General features: G+C 42.1%; 1 protein-coding gene across 1 annotated transcript in view; it reads left to right on the forward strand.

The window, feature by feature from the left end:
* LOC122114866 (spermatogenesis-associated protein 31A6-like) overlaps positions 1 to 23,966 on the forward strand; it is a 48,172-nt gene that overhangs the window by 19,907 nt on the left and 4,299 nt on the right. The window contains exons 2-3 of the mRNA XM_042688129.1: positions 11,179 to 11,251; positions 23,715 to 23,839. Of these exons, the coding sequence (XP_042544063.1) occupies positions 11,179 to 11,251; positions 23,715 to 23,839 (198 nt within the window). The remainder of the gene's footprint in view (positions 1 to 11,178; positions 11,252 to 23,714; positions 23,840 to 23,966) is intronic.

Here is a 23,966-nt window from a genome sequence, read left to right on the forward strand (position 1 = left end):
GCAAAGTAGCAGGGTATAAAATTGAGCCCCCAAAATCAATGGCTTTTCTGTATGCCAACAATGAGAAAAGTGTGGCTGAAATTAGGAAAGCACCTCCATTTGTAATAGCCCCACAAAAAATAAAATACCTAGGAATTAACTTTACCAAAGAAGTGTAGGACCTCTATGATGAAAACTCTAAAAACTTGAAAAAGGAAATCAAAACAGAACTTAGAAAGTGGCAAAAACTCCCATGCTCCTGGATTGGAAAGATTAACATCGTGAAAATAGCAATACGTCGCAAGGCTTTCTACAAATTCAATGCGACACCTATCAAAATTGCAAACTCATTCTTCAAGGAAATAGTAGAGGCAATCCAAAAATTCTTATGCAACAATAAAAGACCCCGAATAGCAAAAACAATCCTCAACGGAAAGAACACTGCTGGAGGAATATCAATACAAATTTCAAACTCTACTCTAAAGCCATATTAATCAAAACAGCTTGGTACTGGCACAAGAACAGACCTCAGGACCAATGCAATAGAATTGAAAACCCAGAAATGAACCTACAGACATAGCCATCTAATCTTCGATAAGGGAGATAAAAAAATAGAATGGAAGAAAGACAGCCTCTTCAGTAAATGCTGCTAGCAAAATTGGTTAACTACTTGTAGAAAACTAAAGCTAGATCCTGATATACCACCCTGCACTAGAATCAACTCCAAGTGGATCAAAGACCTCGGAGTCAAAGCAAACACTCTGAAAACATTACAGGATGGAATAGGAGAAACTCTAGGTCTCCTTGGTGCAGACCGAAATTTTCTTAATAGAGACCCAGAAGCACAACAAATCCAAGAAAGGTCGGACAAATGGGATTGCATGAAATTACAGAGCTTCTGCATGGCAAAGGACATAGCTAGCAAGATCATTAGAAAGCCCACAGACTGGGAGAAGATCTTCACTAGCCATACAATGCACAAGAGTCTCATATCTAAAATATACTAAGAACTCAAAAAATTAAATCCTCCAACAACAAATCCTCAAAGACACAGATGCCCAATAAATAAGTGGGCTAAAGACTTAAAGAGAAACTTCTCTGAAGAAGAAAGAAGGATGGCCAATAGACACATGAAGAAATGTTCAACATCCCTAGCCATAAAAAAAATGCAAATCAAAACAACATTAAGATGCCACCTCACCCCAGTTAGAATGGCTATAATCAAGAACTCTATTAACAACAGATGCTAGAGGGGATGTGGACAGAAGGGAACCTTACTTCATTGTTGGTGGGAATGTAAACTTGTTCAACCACTTTGGAAAGCAGTTTGGAGGTTCCTCAAAAGACTTCACATAGAGCTCCCCTATGACCCAGCAATCCCACTCTTAGGCATTTACCCAAATGTTTACAAACAAGACCACACTAAAGCTACCAGCACAACTATTTTTATTGCAGCATTATTTACTATAGCTAAGATATGGAACCAACCCAGATGCCCCTCAGTAGATGAATGGATCAAGAAAATGTGGTATATATACATAATGGAATTCTATGCCTCCATCAGAAAGAATGACATTGCCCCATTTGTTAGGAAATGGAAAAAATTGGAAAAAATTATATTAAATGAAGTAAGCCAGGCCCAAAGAAACATAGGTCCCATGGTTTCCCTTATTTGCAATATCTACTATATGTATGAGTCAAGCGGAAAAGGTCAGATAATTGGATGTTAGGAAAAGGAACCCTTAGATATGTATTTTAATGTTTTTTTTTCATGTATTTGTTTCTAACGCATTTATAAGATTATCTCTTTGTTGCTTTGTATGTCCCTCCCCCAGAGTATAACCCCTGCTTTCACTATATTTGATGTCAGTATAATTTGTGGAGGAGATGGGGAAAAACAAGTCGTTTAAGGATACAGGTGGACCTGTTGCAGCAATGAGAAGTACAAGTTGTCATGTCGAAAACGAGCTTTCCAACGTTGGGGGGGGGGGGAGAATTAGGTAGGGGGTCGGGGGAGAGGCTGGGAAGGGATGTGAAGTGTAAACAAAGGAGGAGGCTGCAATGCTTGATAAAAAAATGTACGCAATATCCTGCCCATGAAATTGTAACCCCTCTGTATAGTATGTTCACAAAAATAAAATTAAATTAAATTAAATTAAAAAAAGAAATAATGACACGGTCCCATTTGGTCAGAAATGAAAAGACTTGGGAAAAAAATCGTATTAAGTGAAGTAAACGAGACCCAAAGTAGACCCAAAGAAATATATCTCATGATTTTCCTTTTTTGCAATAATGAGTATATGTCTAGAATAATCTTATCAGATGAGCGTCAAAGCTCAAAATCTTTGTATACATGACTATATAAGATGATGCTGAGAGAAATGAACCCCAAGATGTGGACACAAGTGGTTTTTGGTTTTTGGTTGTTGTTTTAAAATACAATGTGGTTTTGGTTTTTGTTTCTTTCATCTGTTCTTCTTCCTGTGGTATAACTCTGTTGTCATTGTATTTGATTTTGGTACTTTGCATCTTGTATATATATTTATCTAATTTGGGGAGGGGAAGGGGAATAGGAAATGTTGAAACCAGGACACAGGATGGCCCATTGCAACAATGATACTCACAAGACACTTTACAAGTTTGTTGGAGGTAGGAGTGGGGGAGATGGGGAGAGAAGGGATAATAAAAGAGAAATAAGGAGGAAATAACAATGCTCAACAAGAAATGTGCTGCTTACCTTACTGATGTAACTATAACTCCTCTGTACAGCATCTTTACAAAAAATATTTAAAAATCAAAAATTTGAAAGTATAAAAACATAAAAAGTAATTTGATGCTGTTGTTAACCAATGACAACCAAAAATGCCTGTATATTTCAACAGATATAGTATTCTTAACTTTTTATTTTTATTGTAAAAGTGATGTACAAAGGGGTTACAAGCACATGAGTCAAGTAAAGAGTATGTTTCTTTTTGGACAATGTCATCCCTTGTTTCCTTCGATTTTTCTCTCCCATGTTCACTCACAAGTTGTACAATTCATTTTCAACAGAGTGCCTAGAGAATTGCTACGTTTTTCACCCTTTGCCCTTCCATTACTGTGTCCTCTTTTTCTTACCAAAGATAGATTGACTGATTGCAACAATGAAATGTACAAAAAGCTATGTGGAAAAATGAACTTTACAATTTAGAGGGTGGGGTGGTGGGGATGGGGTTATAGCTAAGGGAGGAAAGGCATGGTAGGAGAAAAACCAAAGGAGGCAATAATGCTGGATAAGAAATGTATTCCTTACCTTGCTCATGAAATTGTAACCTCTCTGTACAACATTTCACACAAAAAATACTTAACTGAAAAAGAGAAATAAAGGAAGCCAGGTGCTCGTGGTTCATGCATATAATTCTAGCTACTCAGGAGGCTGAGATATGAGGATCTCGGTTCAAAGCCAACCAAGGCAAGAAAGGCAGTGAGACTCTTATCACCAATACACCCCCAGGAAGGTGTGCTGTGGTTCAACTGGTAGAGCGTAACCTTGAGGAGAAGAGCTCAGGAAAAATGGCCAGGCACAGAATTCAAGTCCCATCTCCAACAAAAATATGGTGGGTAGATAGATAGATAAATACATACATACATACATACATACATACATACATACATACATATATACATAACATAGATAAAAAAGAAGAGAAAAGAAAAGAATAGCAACAAAGAAAAAACTCTTATTTCCATTTCCTGCACAACATTATTTCCAAATTATTTGCCAGTTGAAACTTGGATAAATCTGGGTTGTGGATCCCATGATCCCTTAGGATGACCTGTACCTGAATTTTCTGATTTATAAGCTAAGAAATTAGAAATTACTGATTTTTACTAGTAATTAATGCCTGTAAAAGAGTACTGTCCTCCAAACAGTCCTTAATATAGCAAAATCTGAATACTGTTTCCAAGGGCTCTGATGCCTAATCTGTATCCAGAACTAATTTGTTTATTTAGAAAGAAGGGAGAGCCTCTCATGAGCTGCTAACATTGACATCCAAGCCTTGATGTTTAAGTGAGGAGGACAAGTCAGATAGTTGACATGGTACCTGACAGGGAGGAGGGAAGTGCAAGAGCACCTACATCAGGACTTGTGGAGTTTTACTGGGGAGGTACAGATATCATTTCTCAACTACATCCTCTATGCATAGCCCTGCACATAGGTATAGCTGTGTGCTTAGTAAAATAGAAAGCATCTGTAAGTTTTAGAGCCTAGATGCTAAGATCTACTCATTTGCTTCAACAAAAATCTGTGTTCAAATACTCAAAATGTTGCTAAGTGCAATGATGCAGTTCTTTTTCTAATTTATTATCCCTTAAGGAGTTTCAGTTCCATAAGTCAGGGTAGAAGCACAGTGCATCTTGATCAATGTCACTCTTTCCACCATTTTCTCTCATCCTTCCTCAGCCCATCCTTATCCTCAAGTTAGAGTTCAAATTTTACACAATGTACATTGCATATAATGACTGCATTTGCTCATTTGCCCTCTCTCCCTTTGTGTGTCCCCCTGCTTGCCCTAGCCAAGAACCACTTCTTTGTTCCAGAATCTCAAATAAGGCCAGACATTGTGGTACCTGCGTATATACTCCAGCACTAGAAGGCTGATAGAGGACAATAGAAACCTACCTAAGCTGCCTCAAACAAAACCCACTGCCCATTCTTAAATGGATTGTGATGCTAGTTGTTTGTAAGGGCTTGTTTTTATTTATTTTTTTTATTTGGAACAACTTAAACTTGCAGAAAAGTTGGATTGAGGGAACAAAACAATTTCCATAAAGATCAATTTGCTTTGTTAGTGTGTGTGTGTGTGTGTGTGTGTGTGTGTGTGTGTGTGTGTGTGTGTGTGTGTGTGTTTTCCTGGGGCTTGAACTCAAGGCCTAGGCATTGCCCCAAGCTTCTTTGCTCAAGGCTAGTGCTCTACCACTTGAGCCAGAGCTCCTCATCTAGCTTTTTTGTTTTAATGGTGATTGGACATAAAACTCTCCTGGCTTTCTCTGCTTAGGCTAGTTTCAAACCATGATCCTCTGATCTCAGTCTTCTGAGTAATTAGATTACAAGTGTTACTACCAACACCAGACTCTGTATGCTTCATAAAAACCTATCTTCTCCATGGTACTTTGAGAAAAACTGTGATGTTAATATGGAGATAATATTATTTTACTGGACAAATAAAAATTGTGTAACTTGTTATGTACTATTCAATGCTTTGATCCATGCGTGACTCATGGAAAGGTTCAACCAAACTAATCAGTGTATGTGTTATGAGAACACATACAGTCTACTCTCTGAGTAATTGCCAAGTGAACTGAATATTCTTAATAGCTATAGTTGCCATAACAGGCAAGTGTCTAGGGATAAGTGGCGAAATATTAACAATATTATCTTGTCCTTAATAGTAACAATATTAATATTAATATTACTACCAATCTTATTATTAATATTAGTATTAACACCAATCTTACTCAAAAGACTCCACATTTTGTTAACACCATTCTTCCCACACTGCTTCAGGAATCAGATTTCCCAGTGTTCTCCATTCTGTGACAGAGTTTCATCTTTCATGACAAGGCTGATACTTATCTAACACCTTCCTTCCCTGTTCTTCTCTGCCTAAACACCCCATATGTGGTAGGTGGAAGTCTGTTGGGTTTTGACTGAGAGTACATAGCCTTGACTAAAATTCCTACTATAATTTTGTAATTACTATTTAAAGTTAAAAATGTGGAATGAAGGCTGGGAATGTGGCTTCGTGGTACAATGCTTGCCTAGCATGTATGAAGAACTGAGTGTGATCCTCATTGCTACATAAACAGACAAAGACAGAAGTGGCGCTGTGGCTCACGTAGTACAGTGCTGGCCTTGAGAAAAAGAAAACAAAAAACAAACAAACTCAGGGATAGTAACCAGGTCCTGAGTTCACTGCCAGGACTGGAAAAAATGAGGAATGAAAATATTACAATAGAGCTCTGGCCTCCCTGAGGTCAATATTACATTGGGGCGGAGGACAAAGCTAGAAATTAGGCTTGACAGTTTCTTGTCCTTGGAAGTTGTACACTTGAAATGTTAGATGAGAATGGCTAAATGCCGCAAATTCTCACGGTCCTACTGGTTAGTATTACAATCCTCAATAATTTATTGATACTGTTCTTTTCTTTTGCACATGTCCATCTTTCTGTGGAAGCCCTACAAATGAGTGCATAGAAATGAAAGGTTCAGCATGTTCCCAGAGTGTAGCCCTGGAAGCAGCCTCTCCCACAGGGCAGCCACATCCCTACATCCCACATCCCTGCAGCTTTCCACAACTGCAATTAATCAACCTTGAACACTTCACCTCCAACCTATGGTGAGGAGAGGCTATTAACTTGCCTATTAAACTGCTTGACTGAATTCACTAATAAAGTAAGAAACCAGCTGAGTCCCCTCTGCCTGGGGCCATTTGTTGAAGCAGGAACCACAGCCACAGGTAAACCCAGGTCTCTGCAGGTAAGGAAGCTGCAGTGGACTGGTTTAGAAATGCTATCTACACATGCCAGGGTCAAACAAGCTTTCTCTAAAACTTAATAAAATATTAAAGAGAGACCAGGAAATATATAAGCATTGGACTGGTGAATATTGGGGAGCTCAAGGCAGTTTGGAAGCCAACTCTCACTTAACATCACGTCAACATAACATAACAAGGCATAACATCAAACCAAACAAAGCACACTAATGGCATTTTAAAAGGGGCAAGGTGAATGGCTGCCTCCTACTCACTAGCAGTGCCGATCAGTCATTCTCAAGCTGTTCTGCTACTCTTATCAAATATTGCAGATCTGTAAAGTCCATGTAAGATGTAGAGGTGCACGCCTGTAATTCCAGCACTCAGGAGGCTGAGATAGGAAGACTATAATTTCAAGTCCAGGTCAAGGCTACATTGGGAGACTATCTCAAAAAGAAAAAAGACAAGTTCTATGTAGAAGCCAAAGGGAGTCCAGCATTTGGTAATTACTTGGTTACCTCACACAAAAGACTGGTCCCACAACTTGCCTATTGTTAGTGGCTTAGGCTGCTTCTCCACTGTCCCCCACCTCCTCCCTTCTCACCCATTCACAGAAGCCTTAGCTGAATTAAATACCAGGATTCAAAATGAAAGTACTTCTAGAAGCTCCCATGGCACAGAGCAAGCTTCTAAAGCCCAGGGGGCCCCATATGAGACAGCCTTTCCACATATTAGCTCTAGGGCTGTGATGAACATTCAGGAAGAAATCTAGTAAGTACTGACTGATTTCTCTCCATGCTCCATCTCATGCTGGAAGGCAATCAAGGCTCCTACAATGGTATTTTAATGGCTTGCTCATTGGGCACTTCACAGTTAACAGAGCCAACATGAAGTTTGCATTTGTAGGTAAATTTTGAAAAGCTAAGGAAGAAAACCAAGAAAAACACAACTCACTATCTTCCTCTGAGGTACCAAGGCCCTTCCAGATGTCACAGTGACAAGAAACAGCTGTGTTTCTGTATAATGTGTAGAACAGAAGCTTTAAGGCCTAGCCTTGATCTATATCATTTTGTGAAGTAATAGCGTTAATCTGAAATGAATATGATTGCCAGATAGAAAAATTTTACATCTCAGGGCTGAGAAGGTGGCTCAGTGGTAGAGCGCTTGCCTTGCATGCATGAGGCCCTGGGTTCGATTCCTCAGCACCACAGAACCAAACAAGAAAAAAGCCAGAAGGGGTGCTGTGGCTCAAGTGGTAGAGCGCTAGCCTTGAGCTGAAGAGCTGAGGGACAGCGCCCAGGCCCAGAGTTCTGGCCCCACGACCAGACAGCCCCCCCCAAAAAAAAGAAACAAAAAGTTTACATCTTATTTGCATACATCAACAGTGAATATCCATTGGCACAGCATGAGGCAAGAACTGATAAATAATTTGTGCCAATAATCACATGTGCAAATATATAAAATCATACCACAGACACTAAGCCCATGAGCTTACCAAACATAACAGATCTTTTCTTTGGTGCAATTCCATCATGTAAACTATAAAAGGAGTAATACCTAGTACAGGGACGCACACATTGACCCAGTATCAGACTATCCAGCTTATGTGTCAAGGATTTACAAGTGCCTAAGTCCCAACTCTATCCTGGAAGTTTCAGCTCACGTCATTCCTCAGCTTGATTTCGCCCACTCACTTATTCTTCAGGATGAAGTGTGCCTGAAAATCATCTTTAGATCCAAACTCAACTCTTCTTGAAATAAGTTGTGTACCTTGAACCAGAATGTCACTGGAAACAACTCTGATTTTTGACACCACCTGGCCTCAACAGCTCAGTGACAGCTCTGTTACTGGGCAGTATCTTATCTGGCCATAAGCTCTTGCCCTTAGGCAAGGCCTCTTGAAATCCTGTGCCCACCAGTTTAACCCTTTCTTAGCCTACATTGCTCGTTACCTCAATTAATTGGAAGTGTAAGGTGTGGTCGGAGAATTAATATTAATAATTCAGGGTAGAATAAAATAGACTACATTGTTAGTGCCCTAGGCTCTTAAGTGTTTGGTGAATTAACGTGAAGCAAATGAACATATATTTCTAATTCATGGCTACTTAATAAAATTTGATATTATATATGACATTGCTCACAACACAGGGTTTCTTCACCACAATCCCAATTCTTCAGCCCCTCTGTGGCTGTCTTGGCAGTGTGCTTTGCAAATGAGGAAAACACACCATCATTTTTGGATACTGTGAGGCTTCTATTGAAGGGTAATTCCATTTTAGTGGTACCCAGTCCAGGAATTAGACTGTCCTTATCAATTGCCTACATGGATAATACTTTCAATGGGGGAAAACATACTGCAAGTTCCTATCTTAGTTCGATGTAACCGCTTGCTCACCTCTAGCAGAATCCTGACACACAGGAAGATGCTTCCCAAGAGAGATGAAAGGCTGACAGAAATTCACAGGTGTGGGCTGGGCCCACCTTCCTCTCACCAGTGATTACTAAAAATAACCACTGGCCCTGCTGACCCAGGATGGACACTGCCCTAAAATACTCATTTCACAAAAAGGAGACTCACTATGTGAAAAGTGAAAGTAAGTTCATATTTTCCTGAAGTTTTAATAAGAACAAGAGCAGAGATATACAGAGGACAAATTCTAAGTGGGCTAATGTGAAATACAAGATAGTCCCACATGATAGGCCACTGTAATAGTGTTTCAAATGGGATGTCGTGCCTTCCTCTACCATTAATGACTCATTAGGGTTCCAGAACATGATATGGCAAGTGGGGAGAGGGTGAGGGAAGCAGGGTCTTCCTTCAAAATCGAAGGTGTCTACAGGAAAGAGACAATTAGCTCAATACCTGCTCCCAGGACACCTGCTCAGACCTCTGGGCTTAACCCTGAGGCTTCTTTACCACTCTGACTATTTCATGGAGAGTTAAAGCCTTTGCTGTAGCTCTTTTTTCTTAGGAAACAATTTCAGTTATTCGCATGCAACATGAATGGATGTACCCTGTTTTAGACTGGTCTAAGTGCTGGCTGACTGACTTCTCTGTGCCTCCAGCAATTTTCCAGAGCACAAGCTGTGGAGAAAGACCTGCTGTGCCAAAGACTATATACAGCCAAAAAGCTATCTGTTTGACTCATCCTACAGGAACTAAAGCAAGTCCAGCCTGTTCTCATCACAGGAACTCTAGGAAAATCACAATAAACGATTTCAAACATACTCTCAGAGTATATATTAAATGATACTAATATGTTACCTCTCTACCATCACCAGCTTTTTAATTATGGATTTTTTAAATCAGTTTTAGGGCCTGAACTCTTGGCGGGGGCGATATCCAACAACACTTCAGACCTGGAGCCACAGAACATCTTCTGGCTTTTTCTGCTTATGTAGTGCTCAGGAATTATCAGGTCATCTTGCATGCAAGGCAAGTACTCTACCACTGAACCACCTTCCCAGCCCCATTAGATAATTCTCAATCTCCCTAATCTGTCATTTGAATATATGAAGAAGCCCCCAAATAGAAGATAAACTTTGCATAGTCATTTAATAGACATGTTATAATATGTCAAACATGAGTTGTTTACATTAAATATATTAGAAATAAGTGGAAATTCTACTTTTAAATTTTTCTTCCTATTGTTTATAGCCTCTACAGTACCCAGTCCTCAAAGCAAGGGACCAGACTGTTAAATTTCTTTCTCTGAAGGTCAGAAACAGAAGACACAAGCCTTGAGTCTCTTTAAACTAACTTCAGTCTTTACTCGTTTACTATAATAATTTGGAAGCCATTAGGAAGTGGAAATGTTAGAAAAGAAATTATTATTTTGAAAATATAACTTTAGTAGGCATTGGGCGTCATCAAAATGCATTGTAGTCAAAACCTGACAACTAAGGAATTCAAATGTGTTTGTACATCTACTTAGTAGGAGGAAAGAAAGAAAACAAGAAAGAAGGAAAGAAAAGAAAGAGTAACAGGACTTGTGAGTTCATAATGCATTCAATTGTTTAATCAACTAAAGTGTTATTTGCTCAATAGGAAAAGCAATGTATTTAGTAAAGCTAGATTGGCATGAATAGATTAATACATCTTCTGAGAGTGATCCTGTAGCTCCCTTCACATGGTTAGCGTGGACAGGAATCCTTATTTTCAATGATACATTTCTGGCTTCCTCCCACTGAGGTAGTGGGACTCAGGCATCACCCTATCACAAGCCACGGCTCCTACACATCACAGAGGCATCATGTGCTACCTTGGTTACTTTACCCAGCTGTTCTGAAACTGCCTCATGGCTTTTCTTTGTTTATTTTAGTTTTGGTGATATTTTTCTTATGATCAGCTCACTTGACCAGTCACATGCTATTTTAAAACGAAATACTTTAAAATTAAAAACGATGAAATAATTGGAAATAATCTATGACCACCAATATTTCTTTTCTGACTGAGTTTTCCTCATCAGCATTTATTGTCATTCAATACAGGGAAAAGATACAAAACAAAATAAACACAAAGTTTTAGCAAGAAGAAGCTAACAAATGATAACTTGGTGGGTCCTTTTCTTAAATTTCAGTATAACTAGTTTTGCAGCTATATGGAAAATAGCTAAGAATATAAAATCTTTGGAAGACACCAGAGTGGATTGACAATAGCAGACTCACCATCTGTCCTATGTAGACTAGCAAATCCAGGGCCGTGGCTGCTGGACAGCTCTGAGCTGCTGCTGAAGGATACCAAGCGCAAGGCAGAGGTCAGTGAAGCATCGCTCTTGTCTGTACAACAACAACAAAAGACATCATCATCCCTCACAGGCTAGAGACACACTGAGAAAAATTTTCCAACTCTCTACTTTCTCACCTCCCTTCTTTTTTAATTAAGAGGTAGAAAAACGCTTGAATTTGTAGCAAACATCAGTTTTCACTGAGATATGCTAGTAACTGCTAACTACAGGCTCTCATTGATTATTAAAACCTGATGTGTAGCATTTGTTCTTTCTCATGGTGGAAGTATTTCAATTTGACCAGAATTGAACCTGTCCACAGGATAGGTTGGAAAGAGATGCACAGTTTCACATATCACATGGCATTTTCTCCATGCACATACATATGTAAATAGCCATTGTGCTTAAAACATAGGTGTCATGAAATCAATAACTAGTGGAGAGGTTTGAGAATTTACTTTCATTTTGCTTAACTGGAAGTTTATATAATTTTATTTTGAAAAACGACTGGTTTGTAAAAGTAATGATTGGCTCTGTATTGAAAGTTTCTACACTTCCCTAAAACTATCTAAGGATTCATTGGAAGCCCAGTCCAGAGCCAAAGAAAATTTTTCATGCATTTCAAACAGCCCTACATGGCTCAGAGTTTGGAAACAAGTGACACAGGTTTGCCAATGACCTCTAAAGAGTGAGAAAATCCTTCGAGGCACGGTTCACATAACGAACAAAATTATTTACACTATTTACACCAGAAAGGGGTCCTGTGACTACGTTGTCCTGGGCTAGATACCCAGAACCAAGAGCAGCCTCGACCATGAAGCCTCCAAGTCTCCAGTAGGCAGCCCCGATCTTATTAGTTCGTCTGCAAACCACAAATTAGTCGGTTGTTCTGCTACCTCCAACCCCAGACCTCCAAAGCTGCAAAGCTCCGAAGGGGAAGGCTTTTCCTTTTCTTCCCTTCCTCCTTCTCTGCAGCCTCTCTGCTCTCCACAGGCCTGCCCCGCCTGCGCAGGAGGCGCCTCTCCACAGGCCGCTCCAGAGAAAGGTCCCAGACGGCCCCTCGAGGAGGCCCCGAATGACCTCTGGAGGCCGTCCCGGATGGCTGTGGAGGCTGGCCTGCCTCCTCAGGCCTGCCCTGCGCTACTCGGCAGGCTGTCCCTGCTGTCGCCTCTCTTCACTCAGTGTCTCCCCTCTCCCTTGTTCTACTTCTTCCTTGCTCTCTCTCCCCCACCCTCCTCAGGACTCCCCTCAGGACTCTCCTCAGGACCCTCCTCAGGACTCTCCACAGGACTCTCCACAGGACTCTCCTCAGGACTCTCCTCAGGACTCTCCTCAGGATTCCCCTCAGGACTCTCCACAGGACTCTCCTCAGGACTCTCCTCAGGATTCCCCTCAGGACTCTTGGTCTCTCCCCTACTCTCCCCTTCTCGGTCTTCCCTCAGGACTCCTAACAGGCAGCCTATGTATAGGCTGCGCCCCTCCCCTTTCGGAGGCTTGCCCCGCCCCTTCGGCGGCATGGCACGCCCCTCCTGTGGCACACCACGCGGGGCGGGGCCAGCTTCTCGATGTCCCGCCTCCTCCGGTGGCCCGGCTGTGCAGCAGTGAGGCTCACCTCTTGATTCCCGCCCCCTTCAGCCGGCCGGGCCACGGAGCCATGCAGATTATCGGGGCCCCACTTATTATCGGGGCCACGCTGGTTATTACAACATCATTTCCATTTTCACTCACCAGGGCCTCAGGCTCAGCCTTTCCTCCGGTCATGGGTGCGCACGGCACACAGGTCAGCACCAGCTGTGTCTGTTACCAGGGTAACCACAGTCTCCACTGTGGCTGACACACTGTTCGCTCTTCTCATCCATTCAAAATAGCACACTTCACACACTCAGCGTGCAATTTGTTATGTGATGCGCTGATTGATATCTATGGATGCCGATCACACAACAGTTTCTACGCTCAACAGCTTCAGTCTCAGGGCTTTTCTTTGCAGCCCTCTCTACATGTGTCGGGCCTTTACGAGTGTTACTCTGAGACCATGTTCACAGGACCGGTAAACTTCTAACATGCTCCTGGCACAAGGAAGTGTAAATAAAACCCAATTGTGGGCTGGGAAGGTGGCTCAGTGGTAGAGTGCTTGCCTTGCATGCATGAGGCCCTGGGTTCGATTCCTCAGCACCACATAAGCGAAAAGAAAAATGCCGGAAATGGCGCTGTGGCTCAAGTGGTAGAGTGCTAGTCTTGAGCTGAAAAGCTGAGGGACAGCGCCCAGGCCCAGAGTTCATGTCTCAAGACCGGACCCAAAAAAATTAACAAAAGAAAAAAGAAAACCTAATTGTTGAAGTATTACTGTGGAAAATGGAAATTTCAGAACATTCTGGAAGGGAGAGGTTTTCTGCAGGCATAACAGTGGAAGGAACTCAGGTGCAATGATGTCTTCAGCAGACCAGTCTACCCCATTCCTTTTGTGTACAAAGGGATCCCAGGAAGGGAATCAACCTCTCCAAACACATGGCATTGGCTGAGGCCGAGTGGGGATTCATTTCCTTCCCTGTTTAACTGAGCCACCTGCTCCATATTTCCCCCCTACACCTTTCTTTTTCATGGCCTCTGGAAACAGCAGTCCAGCCCCCTCTCTGTCCCCTCTGCTCACGTAGTAATAATCTCGTCATTGCTGATTCCAGAACCAGACTACAGAAAGCTCTGGGCTAGGCACCAGGTGTCTGACCTTAGAATGCTTCTCACTTTCCCAAAGCCTGGATTTTCTCATCCACACAAGTTACTGAGAATCTCACACGGCTCACAAGGCTTGCTTTGCCTATTTCATGATGGTGAAACAACTCACCACACATTCAGTCCCCTGACATTTTCTGTGAGGACATTGTCCCCATGTAGGGAACGCTTATGATTTTGTCCTGTCTTCATATTCATTTTTAACTGTAATTGAACTACTCCTAACAGAGGCTGGGCCTGCTCACTGTGACATCCTTTCCAAAGGGGTCCAGATGGCAGCAAGAGCAAAACAGACAGATCTCGCTCCACTTTCCTCCAACTCCTTTTACAGAAACCACTCAGACATTTGTACTCACAATAAACCTGACTACATTCAGTTCCTTCTGAACTACCACATCCATGCTTCACACTCCAGGATAGAGCAACCCTGGGGCCCTATTTGGATATCACTTTGGGCACAATAAAAGCACAAAGATGTAGGGCCCCTCTCTTTCTCTGCCAGTACCCTCTGACCTCCATGTTTTCTCTCTCCCTGACTGTGCCCTGAGATAAATACCCTTTGTTTGTGATTCCTGATCTTCCTTTCCTTTATAGCTTCATTCACCCCTCTCCTCTGTGACCTGCCTAACTTCTCAGCTGTGCTCCTGACCTCCCTGTCCACGCTATGCCCTAGCCTTTCCTGTCCTTTCTCTCTTCTGGGCTCTGACTTCCTTGACTGCGATGAGCCCTCCACTCTGAGTCCTGTCTACTGTGCCTCACGACCTCCCTCTCCTCTCTTTTCTGTCACCTCCTGACCTTCCTGATGTCTTTTGCCTATATCCCCTGAACTGTATCTTCTGCTGGCTCTGCCCCCAGCCTCTTTGTCCTCTGTTAGTGCTCCTTGTTCACTCTGTCCTCTCTCTATCATGGCCCCTGCCTGTGTGCTCTCTGCTGTGGTTTTGATCTCCCTTTCCTTCTCTGCTGTGCCCTGTCACCTTCACTGTTATCTGATATAACCTCTGACTCTCCTCACATCTGCTTTCTATGCCCTCTAACTTCATATCCTCTCTCACTTCTCCATATTCTCCCAACTATGATCCTCAACCTCCATGTCTTTGCTTTCTATCTGTTCACCTTGTCTTTCTTGTCTTGTCTCTCTGCTATGACACCTGGACCAATCAGCCCCCTCTCCTCCACTTCTGTTCAGGACCCCTGTGTTTAACCTATAGGCATATCTCACTCCACAGAATACAAAGTTTACTAAACCTCTAGAATGTTCTTCTCTGGTTCTGTTATTGAGTCTGGTCTGTAATCTGAGCCCTGATGTGGAGGCCACAAGCTGAGTTCATACAAACTCTAAGAAAGACCAGATAACATCCATGCTATGAAACCACATTTCTATTTTCCTAACACAAAGTATGCAAAGCTTAGTGCAGAAAAAGAAATAATACCTATGCTGACACAGTCTTCCCTTGAGAGGAACAATTTGATCAAGTTTTAATGAATTATCACTTATTTTACACTCTAAATAAGAGGCTTTAGAATCAACTCACATAATTGACTGCTAGTCACTTAGGAAAATGGAAGGGTTCACAAGGTGACACTTTCCATAAGTCCTGACAGGAACACTGCTAATTACATACAGCACTGACTCTAGCTGGCTGACATGCACACCACTGCAGGCTCGGGAGCCTCTGACATTCTCTTCAAAAGTTGATAAGAAATTCGGTCCCTCTGCTCATATCTGTAACTCTGACTACTCAGGAAGCTGAAGACTGAAGAGCCCAGTTCAAACTCAGCCTAGGAAGGAAAGTTCCTGAGACTTTTATCTCCAATCAACCACCAGAAAGCTACAAGTGTATGTGTGACTCAAGTGCTAAAGCAATAGCCTTGAGTAGAAAAACTAGGGGGTAAGTGACAGTAGCCAGGCCCTGAGTTCAAGTTGCAGTACCAGAACACACACAAAAAAGACCTCTTTTTGTTTTCTTTCTCTTGCTTCATCAGAAAAAATCTCTATACGAAAAACTGATGATGAGCCTTATTGATAAATAAAATTTCTTTTTCAATGGACGAATTCTGAAAACCTTCAGAAGAAAAGAACCATTTCTAGTTATTTCTTTTTAACAAGTGAACTGTCAAAACCAATTGGAGAACCATCACCTTAGGGGAGAAACAAGCTAGGTAGAAATCATAAGCTTGTAATCACACATGAAACTAGAGATTGCTACAACTAGGATTGAGCAATTTACTTCTCTCCATAAAACATAGTGCAAAGTGTGTCCTTATGAAAAAAATGCCAGTTTCCCAATTCACTCACTCCCTCTGAGGTTTAAATGTACTCAGGACACATTTCTGAGAAGCATAACAATTCTAAAGGAAAAGAGAAGCTCTTCATTCAGCAAAAAAACAGGTTGCAATCAAGTGAGGTGACTCTCAAATCACTGCCAATGCAGCTTAAATAAAGCAGGTCATTTCCATAAGGAACCAGATTTAATCTTTATTTCCTCAACTTGCATTATACTGCTTGACCCACAGTTGACATTTGATGAGTATTTCCTGAACTACACCGACCACTGATCTAAGAACTTCTGTACAACTTTCTAAAACTCTCTGTTATCTACCCTATATATCACTCTGAACACATATTGACCATAAATATGCGTCTTTAATGGGCTGAAATAACCCTAAAAGGAGAGCTGTGCCGTCCTCATTTGCCAGGCCAGATGGGAGGTAGAGGAGTGACAGCACCAGTCAAGACAGAAGAGTCTAGGAACAAGGCTTACCTCTGCAGCCAGGCAGGCTCCCACAGCATTCACATCAGGACACATTCCCATCCCAGCTACATTCAACAACCCACCACACCCCACTTTTTGACAGGACCCATAACTTCTGCATAGTCTGTCAAGATTGGGTCCTTTTGTGAAATAAAATACAGAGAATAGGCAAAGCAGCAGTGTCTGCTTTTAAACACAGACTTGAAGGAGACTTTGAGAGCCCACTGCCCCAAAGCACTGAGTCCTGTGGCTGCACTTGCCTAGGCCTCCCAGGTCCTCTGGGTAGGACTATCAGACCCTGTCATTAATCAGAGAACCCTGTCAGGTAATTTCAAAAGCAATATAAAACATCTAGGGTATGTTACAAACATACAGTCTCTTCTCCATGTACACATATACTTCCATTCATGAAATTGTGATTTGCAAAATGTAATCTGCTTTGGGCTCTACCAATCCAGAATATTAAAGATACACTGGGCGGGTATATGTACAGTCAAGGGAGAAGGCTGTGTATAGAGGGAGGAAATATATGTATTCACATCAGAAGCACAGGGCTCTATCTGTGCAATGGATGGACTTCTAGGAATCACTTGTAGGGGTCACTCAATGATGTCAGCAGGGCCAGACTTAACCTGCAGTTTTCTTAGGACATCTCCTGTCTGCAAGAGGTTCTAGGACAGTACCACTCAGCCCGATTCCACATCAGTGACAGTGACCTCACAGTTTCAAAACAGAAGTCATGTTATGTTAAACCCAAACTTTCCCAATTCTGTAGTTTCTACGAAAATCTCAGATTCTATTGTGAAATGGTTTAAATGGCCACAGAACAATATATTATTCAATTTCTTTAATCCAGAGGATTATTTCCATTCTATAGAATCTGGAAAGCCACTTCCTTTCCTGTTGCTTCACAATTCCATTGAAATTCTGGTCTAAACAATGAACTATGTGGATCCCAAGAAAACTATTGTTATTTTCTAATATTTTAGTGTGGACAAAGATTATTACCAGTAAGCATTTGGATGTGTTTTGCAAATATTTTCTCCTTGCAGGGTATTTTAAAAAATAATAAAAAACGTGAGTAGAAATGGCAGACATGTGGTATGGGTCTTAGTTTCTCTTTGGAGTGCCGTGAACCAGAACACAAGGTAGAGATCTCATGAACAGAGAACTTGGGATCTGGTTTGTGAAACACCCCCTCCTTACCAGGGCCAAGCAGTGAGCTGTGCAAGAATCTTCCTCAGGTGAGAAGTACGCTCAGACATCTGGGGTGGAAGCATAGCACATCTTGGGGGACAGGAGACACCCACTAGCCAGGACATGTGGCAGTTGCAGGTTCTGTAAAGTGTTGTACCCTCTCCCTCACAGATGCCTGAGCAGCCACTTCTGACCTTCACAGTGGCTGCAAAGAGCCAAAACCGCACAGGAGAACACAAAGGAAGATACCAAGCATTTCAGGAAGGCACATTCCCAGGGCAAGAGCCAGAGTTAAGAAGGGTTCAACAAGCTAGAGAGAAGCCTGGGGAAGAAATGAGGAAAGGAGAAAACTCAAGGGCTGGAATTTCCAGAAGACTCTCAGATTCCAACAGTGCTGCCTAACATCACTGTCTATGCACATGTGACTCCCACCCCGGTACAGCTGTGTGCTCCACACAGAGACTAGCATGGTTTAACAAATCAACAGTCGAGGAATAAGAATCACAGTTGTCCAGGCCACATTGATCTGACAAATTCAGCACAATAATTCCAACTAATGGAAAGTAAGTGATATTGAAAGAAGTTATCCTTTTACATTATTTTTTAAAGGGGGAGGGAGTTTAAGTTGCTAATAACCAGTGACCTTAATAGCTAAAAATCAGAGAAATTATTTATAGAGATATAACTTTGTATAAAGTTGAGCCATGTCAATATACTCTAGGAAGATGTTTTAATTTTGTTTGTTTTTTTGTTTCTTTGGGAGGTTGAACTCAGAACCTCATGCTCATGTTTTTTCCACTCAAGTCTGGTGCTCTACTATTTAAGCCATACCTACACTTTGGGAATTTTTTGCTAGTTAAATGGAGATAAGAGTCACAAGGCAATGGATGAGCAAATGCTGCAAGATTCTCACTGCACACTATGTTGAAAATGAACTATAGAGCTGTGAGTGGGGATGGGAGGAAAAACTAGGACAGAGAGAGAGAAGGGATGACATTGACCAAAAAGGAATACTTTTTACCTGAGTTGTGTAACTGTAAACACTCTACGTATCACCTCGATAATACAGTAAACATTTTTAAAGTCAAATCATTAATCTCAGTTTTAAAAAGAATTTAAGAAAGTCTCAGATGGTGGTGCTTCCCGTTACCTGTCTGTTCTCTGTGCCTAAGGAGGCTGTGCCCACCTGACAGCCCTGCACCTCTCTGGTCTGCTTACTGGGTAGAGAGCCAACTCCATACACCTATGATGCTAATGCAGGACCAAGCCACCTGGGCCAGGACCAGTGATTTCTTTTAGTAACAAAGTTCCTGGAAGATTCATCCACACCAAAACACCAGTGAGGACACTGGCCTGATCTTCCTGTCCAGCAATCCCATCTTATTCTCTCATCTCTCAACATGCCTGTTAACCTTACCACAACGAGAGCTTTCTTGGGGACTGCAAGACACCTGGGCTCCCAGAGTCAAAAGTACTTTCATCTTCCGGACTTAGGAGGGCTAATCAACTATAAACCACCTCGTGCTAGCTTCATTTTCAGAAGCAGGTCAGCCACGGTTTTCATAAAAGTTTATAGTAATGCAATGGCATTTTCTGTTTCTGATACAGTTGTAAATGATTTTCTACACTCACGAATGTATCCCGCTACTCCTGGGTTCCAGGTCTGCATAGAAAGAATCACGAGCATCCTGAACAGGGCGGTAGGGCCATATCCGCGTCTGAGTGTCCTCCACTGTCCATCACTCCAGTCCTCCGCTTGGTGCTAATGCCTCCTTGCTGCTCTCTTCTCTTGTGTGTTTCAAGTAGCCAGAGCACACCAAAAATAAGCTTCAACCTGTAAACCCCACCCCAACCCTCCAGCACACTGCTCTGTGCCCTGGAGCCTGCTGAGCCTCCAACCCAGATGCTCCTAGGGACACTATCGCCACTTAGTGCCGCGAGTGCCTCTGCTGGTGTCCGCGAGGAAGTGCAGACCAGACATAAACCCCGCACATTTGCCAGGCTGAGCCTGGCCAGAAGACCTTAGAGACTCAACTGTGCTCACACACTGGGTCCAGTCCATACCTCCTCTTCAACAGTTCAATATGCTTCGGACTAAGGAAGTGAGTTATGAGCTGAGTGATATTTGCATACAGTACAAAATATTGAGCACTCCCTTTAAACTTGCATATTCATTTAAAATGAGAGGTTAGGACAGAATAAACTACTGTGGCTTTAAGGAAATAATTACATAGAACAAAAGCGTGTCTAGGGTTAGCACTTTACTATGTCGATTCCAGCTGGGAATGAGAGTTCTACACTAAATGACTAAAAAACTATGAATTTCTGGGCACCACTAGCTCATGTCTGTAATCCTACCTACTCAAAAGCAGAGATCTTAGGATCACAGATTGAAGCCAGCCTAGGCAGCAAAGCATGTAAGAATTTTATCTCCAATTTATCACACAGATACCTCTCTCCAAGAGTGGAGCTGTGCAGAGCACTACCCTTGAGCACAAAAACACAAAGGACAGCACCCAGAACCTGACTTCAAGTCCTAGATTTGGCACAGAATAATGAATTGAAAATAAACCTAATTTGAATATGGCAGAGGACATCAACTGGAATTTTTCCACAGCAGATATACAGCCCCATGAAACATCACTAGTATTTAGGAAAAGGCCAAACCACAGGGTCTCACCACTTTACATCCACTAGGATAGCTGTTATAAAGCAAGCAGAAGCAAGTGGAGCTGTGGCTCAAGTGTTACACTGTTAGCCTTCAGCAAAAAGCTCAGGAAGAGGCTTCTGCCCTGGGTTCAATCCCAAGGTCAGCACACATGAAAAACCACACAAAAGAGAAAGTTGAGGTTGGTAGTAACTGGAAGAACATGGAGCCCTAGTTCCTTGCTAGTTTTTTATTTAGGTTGTTTTGTTTGGCAATAGTATGATTTGAACTCAGGACCACATTAGGCAGAGTTAGGGTCCCATTATTTTTATGGCTCTTTAGTTATTTTTCAGATCTTTTTCAGTTATCATTGTGATAGTTTTCCTCAGAGAGGCTTTGGACTCCAGTCCTCTACTTCTGTCTCCTGCTTAGCTGGGATTACAGATGAGAGACCGAGTCATCATAGGCCATTATTCCATTTCAGCAGGAAGCATCTAGACATTGACAATAACTCTTTTTAAAGAAGTTGCTGGGTACAATCGCGAGTGAGGAAAATGTAATAGGACCTGACATCTGAATATGTTTACATGTGAGGATTTAGTTCATGACTAGACCAAGATGCCTCCAATTACTTGAATTTTTCAAAGGCAGCATTTTTCTCTTCTTTCTCACTCTCCTATCGCCCCACCCACACACCTACTTGCCATTCCCTAGAAGAGGAAATTCGGGATGATTCTCATACCTTGAGTCAAGGTCAACACACTCCTCTCCTTATCTTGCTTTCCAAGGTATTGAAGGAACATTTAGGATGATGACTACATCTCTGGAGACTGCTGGTTAACACATTTGGAAATAATCAGGCCCAAGAACACCATTTGGCTGGACCTTCATTCCTCAGCACTTAAATCCATCAGGAAGTCCATGCTCCTAGGTGTGTCCATAAAAACCTCTTTTTTCCCCTACCCACAAGTTCTGCTCTTCTTTCTCAGACAATAGCTCAAGTAGGTCTCATTTTGCCTGCAAATTAATATACCTTTATTACCTTTACGCTAAGACATTAATCTCACTGACATTGAATTGACATTGAATTCAGGGAACTGAATTTTCAGTAACACAGGAGAGTTGGGAGCTGCAGACTACAAAGCAAAGTGAAAAACACAAATTGCAGAGTAAACTCTAAATTTTCAAAACTGGTAACGATATAGACTATAAGCAGTGATCTCCAAAGAAACAGGTAATATCTGAGTCAAGGGGAAAGGCACAGGAAATGGATGGAAGAATGCCTCTGACAGGTTGAGCAGGTGAATTTGGAGGTAGGAATCTAGAGGGCCCAAGAATGAAGGACTTGCTGAGCTAGTGCCAGTGGTAGGGCTTTGTGACACATCACTCTTTCCCCTTTGTGACTTAGTAGAAAACCAGGCCTTTGTGATGTAGGCCTTCATTTACTATATATTGCCGAAGAAACTCCCAGAGCTCAGTTGCTCAAGAGCAATAGTGCGATTCAGATGATGGAGAATCCTCTCTTGTCACTGAAAAGCGTTGCTATTCCATGGCTGAGCCCTGAACTCGCCACCTTTGCAATGGATATGATCCTTGCCATTGTGGGTGGGGTGGGGCTCTACCTCCTGCTACTGCTACTTCCCTGCTTCAAGGAAAATCCATCCTCACCAACACCTGAGAGAAAGAACAAACTGACTAAGGTAAGATCTCTAAGGGCAGACCACCCAAAAATAGGTAGGTAGGTAGGTACGTAGATAGATAGAGATAGATAGATAGATAGATAGATAGATAGATAGATAGATAGATAGATAGATAGATAGATAGACACACACACACACACATTGGAATTTTACTTATCAGTTAGAGTGATACTGTAGCATTTGTATAGGAATAGAAGACTTGGGAAAATTAAGTGAATTAAGTCAGTCCCAGAGAGACAAAGGATCCATGTTTTCCTTGATATGTGGAAGGTAGATTTAGTGTATATACACATGTGTACACAAATGTATTGACTGAGATATGGTAGAGTCAAAGGAGATCTTAAAGTGGAATTTATTAGAAAGCCAAAAGCCCAAGTTCAGTAAAATAGAAAAATCAGAAATGTGTTGTTGACAGGGTGGGGAGGGGTCAAAGGGAAAGGGGGGTATTCAATGGAGAAGAGGGGGATATGTAGACAAGAATCCAATATATAATCTATCACAGTAAGAAAGGGCTGAGTGGGGGGTGGGGGGGAGGGACACACTGCAGAAAGAATTAACAATTATACCACTTTGTGAAATAGCAACTCCTGTGTACAACTGCTTGATAATTTTTTAAATGGTTCTTTAGTTTACTGATGTTTGCACTTCTCAAAAACAAGTAACAAAGCCTCTAGAGGGGAAATTCCAGAAAAAAAGAGAGACATCTTCTCCTAGGAACTATCAGCATACAGGGCACAATGTCAGTAGCATTAGGTAGTATTCTGAGTTCTCAGAACAGCTGTGTGGAGTCCAGCAAGTACCAGGGTTAATTCAAACCCTGAAACTCAGCAACCAAGGACTGAGGTCCTGAGAGCTGAGGACTTGAACACTCAATCCTATGTCACAGCAGGTGCCTGAAAACTGCACTTTCCCCAGTGTTAGGCTTATTAGCCGACTGTTCAAGGCCCATGTCAACCTCCCACCAGAGGCTAAGGTCACCTTTGGACTCAGAAAGGAAAAGCCAACCTGGAAGCTGAGAGGCACCTGGAAATCAGGTTCTTGGTCCTTAGAACAGAAAAAGCACTGAGGTGATCTTTGTTGTCTATCTCATATAAGAGAAACAGAAATGAGCTGGGAAGGTGGCTCAGTGATAGAGCACTTGCCTTGCATAGGTGAGGCCCTGGGTTCGATTCCTTACACCACATAAGCAAAAAGCAAAATGCCAGAAGTGGTGCTGTGGCTCAAGTGGTAGAGTGCTAGCCGTGAGCTGAAGAGTGCCCAGGCCCAGAGTTCAGGCCCCATGAACCAGACCCTGCCCCCAAAAAAGAAAGAAAAACAGAAATAATTAGCAGCCACACTAACTGTGAAGAAAGGAAATGCAGGGACATAGGTGAAGACATCATTTTATCCAGAAACACCAAATATCTTAAACTTGTCTAGGGAAAGGAAAAGAGTAAAGAGGTCTAAGTCACGTTTTTCTCATCTCTCAGTATCCTGTGGAGAAACGAGGCCAGATCAAGTGCAGGAAGAAACGTGCTGCTCTGAAAGGTAGGCTCCGCACGTTCTCCCAAGGGGATTTGATCTCGGTCTCTGTCAGCAAGAGTCAGGCCACCAAGTATTTCAGTGTGTAAAACCTTAGGAGGAGAGTCCTGGGAAAGAAACCAGAACTGGAGACATTTTTCAGGTTCTCTGCATGGAATGAAGCTGCGACATGCATCATAACAAATGGGAGGAGCTGAGAG

The sequence above is a fragment of the Dipodomys spectabilis genome, unplaced genomic scaffold (genome assembly GCF_019054845.1).
Source record: "Dipodomys spectabilis isolate Male_0828 unplaced genomic scaffold, ASM1905484v1 ptg000112l, whole genome shotgun sequence".
NCBI lineage: Eukaryota > Metazoa > Chordata > Mammalia > Rodentia > Heteromyidae > Dipodomys > Dipodomys spectabilis.